The sequence below is a fragment of the Pygoscelis adeliae genome, unplaced genomic scaffold (genome assembly GCF_000699105.1).
Source record: "Pygoscelis adeliae isolate BGI_AS28 unplaced genomic scaffold, ASM69910v1 Scaffold174, whole genome shotgun sequence".
Classification (NCBI taxonomy): Eukaryota; Metazoa; Chordata; class Aves; order Sphenisciformes; family Spheniscidae; genus Pygoscelis; species Pygoscelis adeliae.
Window position 1 is genome coordinate 3924986 of NW_008824676.1, and position 4597 is coordinate 3929582.

The following is a 4597-nucleotide window of genomic DNA, read 5'->3' on the forward strand; positions in this document are numbered from 1 at the left end:
TGCCCAGCAGTCTGGCCAGGCTTGTCCTTCTGAAGAACAACCCTCAAAGCACTCAAGAGGGAACATGGCTTTCAATATACATGAGGTGATGGATACGGGAGAGATGGCCAGAACCTCCTCAGGCAAAGCAGAAAATTACCTTGAAGAAGGTAGGCACAGGCTCTCCTTTGAAGGGTTAGATTTGCGCACAGGATGTCTAATGAAGATTAGGGAGAAAGAGATAGGGAACATTTCCATCAACCGGAAGAATTAGTGCAAAATTTGCCAGTGATGCTTGTAACAGCTAAAAGCGCTAGGTATTGAAATCTGTTTGTGTCTGTGGTTGGGCCTCTTTCGCTTTCTCATTTTCCCACACACATCTCTGCTTGGTATTTTGATTAATATAATGGGAATATATCATCAACTGGATTTCTGTGATCATTTGAGACAAAGGTGTGTGCCTGAAGACATTTATTGAGTGTAATTAGCCACTCATAATAATTTTAGCACAACTGATTAGCAATGTTATTTTCAATTTATTTTTATTTTATTTTAATATGCTCTGCACTTCACACCTGGCAAAGCAAATGGTGTGGAAAAATTAAGTCTAGGATTTTTTCTCTCAGTTCTTGTACATGCTAGCTAGTGTTCAACAAAAAATTATTCATACTCAGCTACTTATTCATGACTTCTAATTAGTACTTGGCTAATCATCATCTGCAAAGTAGACTTATTTTACTTAGTTTATTTTAAATTAAGGCTACTGGGGATTAGCATCTACAAGGTCACTTGACAAAACGCCAACCTTGCCTGTCAGACAAAGGTTACTCTAACGAGCTCACGAATTCCCGACGCTGTGCACTGCCTACATGGGTACCTCTCCAACAGGATCACAGAGCAGACTTTAGCTAATGACAGATTAATGCCAATTTAGTCAGCATAATGCCTCCTGTTGCTAAAGCTTTTCCATTGCAGCAGTGCTTGTAAAGTCCCTAAGAAATCCCACGTATGTGTACTAGTTTTGCATACAGCAACTTTGACCAAAGGATAAAGTTTTGCAGCAGCAAATTTCAGAACTCCTGCATCTAGGTGAAAAGATAAACATTCAACATTTCTCTCAAGAGCTGATCTTTTTTTTTTGTTTTAATTTTTATATATATAAATATACCATAAAGCGTACCATTTCCTTGTTTCAGTACAGATTTTTCGAACTTTACTAAAACAAATGAAATAGAAATGCTACAATTTTACGTTTAAACCAAGTTTTGATGACAGCCTTCCCCTAAGGGCAGGTCCAGAAACTCCATTAGCTACGTGGAGAGAGACAAAAACACCCCCAAAACTTCATACTATGCAAGAACATTCAGAACAGCAGATGTGCCTCAGCTGGAGCTGCATGTCCATGAGTTCCTCATGTGAATGCCCACTCTCCTTAGTAGAAACTGCTTTATTACTAACCTGAAAATTTCACATTCAACATGTATCATCTCCCTTAAATTCATTGTCAAGACCCAGTTTTCTATATCTGTGTCTGCCTTTGCTGATCCCAAACGGCAAGAGGTATCATCAGTTGTGGATTTGGGGATCAGGATTGCAAATTGCTGAATTTTCAGACAAAGCCATGTGAAATCAACCGCTGTAAACCTAGGAAAAACTGCCCGTCTTTGTTTTTTCCCATCTCCTCACAACCTGGAAAATGTTCACAGCATTGAAACAATGAGGTGCAGGAGCAGGTGCACTTTCGTACTTCTTCCCGATCCTGTCTTTGACCTTAACTGGTGCCTCCTGGACAGGAGAGGAGGTTCCAGGTGAATCCTACCCCATCCATCACAACCCCTTTGGTTCAATCTCTACTACACTTTCAGGTCCTGCGGGTGAATACTCAGCCACTAAAGCAGCAATCTAAAAATCTGTCAGTGTGTCTTGCTGCCAAGGGTTTTGTTGTTGGTTTCCTCCTCAACGCGTGCTTTCCAAAACAGACACGTTAAAACAAAAAACAAAATGAAATCTTTAAAACAATGATAACACCACAATATCTGTTTAAAACAGTACTGCCCGTGCTCTGGACAAATTGTTAAGAGCAATTCAGCATTCTTATGATTAATCCACAACAAAAGAAGCTATAAGATGCCACAAAAGAAGGCATAATTGGCCATACAGAGGCAACACTACCATGAATGTTGTTTGGCAAGGAAAAAAAAAAGCAGATACATAATTCATCCAAAGAACGGGTTCAGAACTGCCCGGCGCTGCTGGGATCACACTGCAGGAGACGGACTATGGATGGATCACTCTTGGCGCCTCGGATGAACTCTTCCAGAGAGAGCTTTCCTAGAAAAGAAACACGTTTGCTTAGTGCACATGGTTGGTTGCAGCACACCTGCCAAACCTCTGGACAAGCGCAGTCGAAGGAAGCTGTGGGACCCCAAGGAAAATCCATGGGAAAGCAACCCGGTAACGCAAAGCCCTGCCTGCCTGCACCCCGCTGGCAGGCAGGGTGTCGCCCCGTGTGGGCAGGACACCCCAGCCACCCAGCACGAGGGCAGAGGTGGCCACCCTGGCATCTGGAGGGTGCCTACCATCACGGTTGGTGTCCATCTGGCGGAAGATCTTCTCTGTCCTCTTCTCTGGTGTTGACTCGTCTTCCGGCATCTTCATTACGGAAGAAACCATCTTATAGATTGCCTGTGTGATATGACAGGAGCAAAGAGCTGGTAAGAAACACATTATATTAATGCAGGGGTATGATTATCTCCTGGTGACAGAAATAGGCAGAAAATGTCCCGGGAACATCAGCTGGGACCTGCTCTCTGGATGCTAAAGGGAGTTGGGTGGCACCAGTACATGCAGCTGCCCTCTTCAGTGGGATGCTCATTTATGAAATACTGTGTTTCCTTATTTAGTCATGGTTGAACACAATCTGGGTTTGGACCGAGGTTACATTTTTCCTTATCAAAACAGTCTTTGGATGAATTTATCACTTGTACAGCACATTAGGCACTGGCAGCTCCCAGTGCCTGGGGAAACGGTGAGACCACTGAGGTCTTGTCCCACACTGTGGTGTGTCTCCATGCTTCGGCCACCCAGGCTCCGTCCTCACCACCCCCATCCCCTCACCCTGCGCCTTTGCTTCCTCCCATCTCCTTTCTCTCCCCCCTTGGTCAGCATCCTGCCCGTGGGGAGGGCAGTGACTCACTCCCTGCGTTTGCCGTGTCTCACTGATAATGAAGACTTGACCAGCAAGGAGGTGGCCTTTTCCTTGGAGACTGGTGTGCATACACAGCTAAAAAACCCCATTCACAATTCGTTCCACAAAGAGCAGATGTTCTGGTCCGACACGGCACTGGTGCCACCCATAGCTATTCTCTGCACAGACAAATCCATTACTCACGTATGGTATTAGCTGCCCCTAAAAGAGAGGTAATGTTAATTTTAAAACAAGGGTGAGTAGTTGTCTCTGAACTGGTTATCCAAACGTTGCCTGCAAATGGAGCATGCGGTACCAGTAAACAAGTTTTATGTGTCAGATACCTTTATGGTGCCACACAGCTGGGAGAACAGCAGCAGCCAGATGGCTGCAGGGTGGTGGCCTCGGGGGAGCCTCCCAGCCGTTTGGAAAGGCAGCACATCCCAGCCCAAGGCAGCGTTGCCCTCGTCTGACCAGCTCCTTCTGCTTCCCATTGCAGCTCGTTGGCCTCTGGCTGATGGGCGCTGCACTGGGCAGTCACTTTGCCCTCCAGCCCTGGTCTGTAGATGTGGATTGCTTTCTTCCACAGATTCAAATTCTTGTTTCACCCCCAACACAGCATCTGCAGCAGTCAGTTGATAACTTAGTGCAGACGTGATTGCTTTGGCTATTTGTTCTCCACTTTCTCCTGCTCTGGGATGGGGGGTCCTTGGCACAAGCCCAAGACCACTCACTGGATCTCCCCTCTCCCCTTTTCCCATTCATGAAGGCACTCTGCCTAGCACGCTCCCATCATCTGGCCCAGGGTCCCCAAAGGACGGCTCCAGGAACGTGACAGCACAGATTCACCAGCTGGAGGATGCCGCTAAGCAGCACAGACATTTTACACTCAGACTAAGGATCACACGCTTCCTCGGCCATCTTGCTGACTTCTCCTCTGTCAGCAGCTCATCTTTCACATCTCCTGGACTTTAAATAACTTAAAGAGTTACACCCTGAGAAAGGCATTTTTCTGTTTAATTAATTATCCATCGCTTATGCTCTGTGCAGTCAAACATCTGCTCCCTCAGTTATGTCACTAACACCATGGCCGTGGGTTTCCTGGTCTGCCCTCTGGTAAGTCTGTAACGCTGGCGACGGACCCGAGCAGGGGAACAGAGGGGAACATGTCAGCATGAACAGCTGCTGGCTGATTGGAAAAGTGGTGGGCACCCTTTTAATCATCATCATCGTCGTCATGATTTGCACTGCAGGAATGCCCAAAGGCTCCCAAGAGAATCTGGGTGCCAGAGTACTGGGCAGAGCCTCAGCACAGGCAGGGATGCTGTCCACACAACCGTGATCATCTGATAACCAGGAGAACAGAAGGGATGAACATGCAAGCACATGAACATAGGGATGAGGGAGCTGGGGGAAGGAGGGACTGGGGAA

The 4597-nt window shown here is 46.4% G+C and overlaps 1 protein-coding gene across 1 annotated transcript in view; it reads right to left on the bottom strand.

Moving 5' to 3' along the window:
- Positions 1-1731: 1731 nt before the first annotated feature.
- The window catches only part of NCALD (neurocalcin delta), an 8246-nt gene continuing 5380 nt past the window's right edge, over positions 1732-4597 (bottom strand). Inside the window, exons 2-3 of the mRNA XM_009323080.1 lie at positions 2559-2664; positions 1732-2310 (exon numbers count right to left, since the gene is read on the bottom strand). Of these exons, the coding sequence (XP_009321355.1) occupies positions 2213-2310; positions 2559-2664 (204 nt within the window). The 3' untranslated portion in view covers positions 1732-2212. The remainder of the gene's footprint in view (positions 2311-2558; positions 2665-4597) is intronic.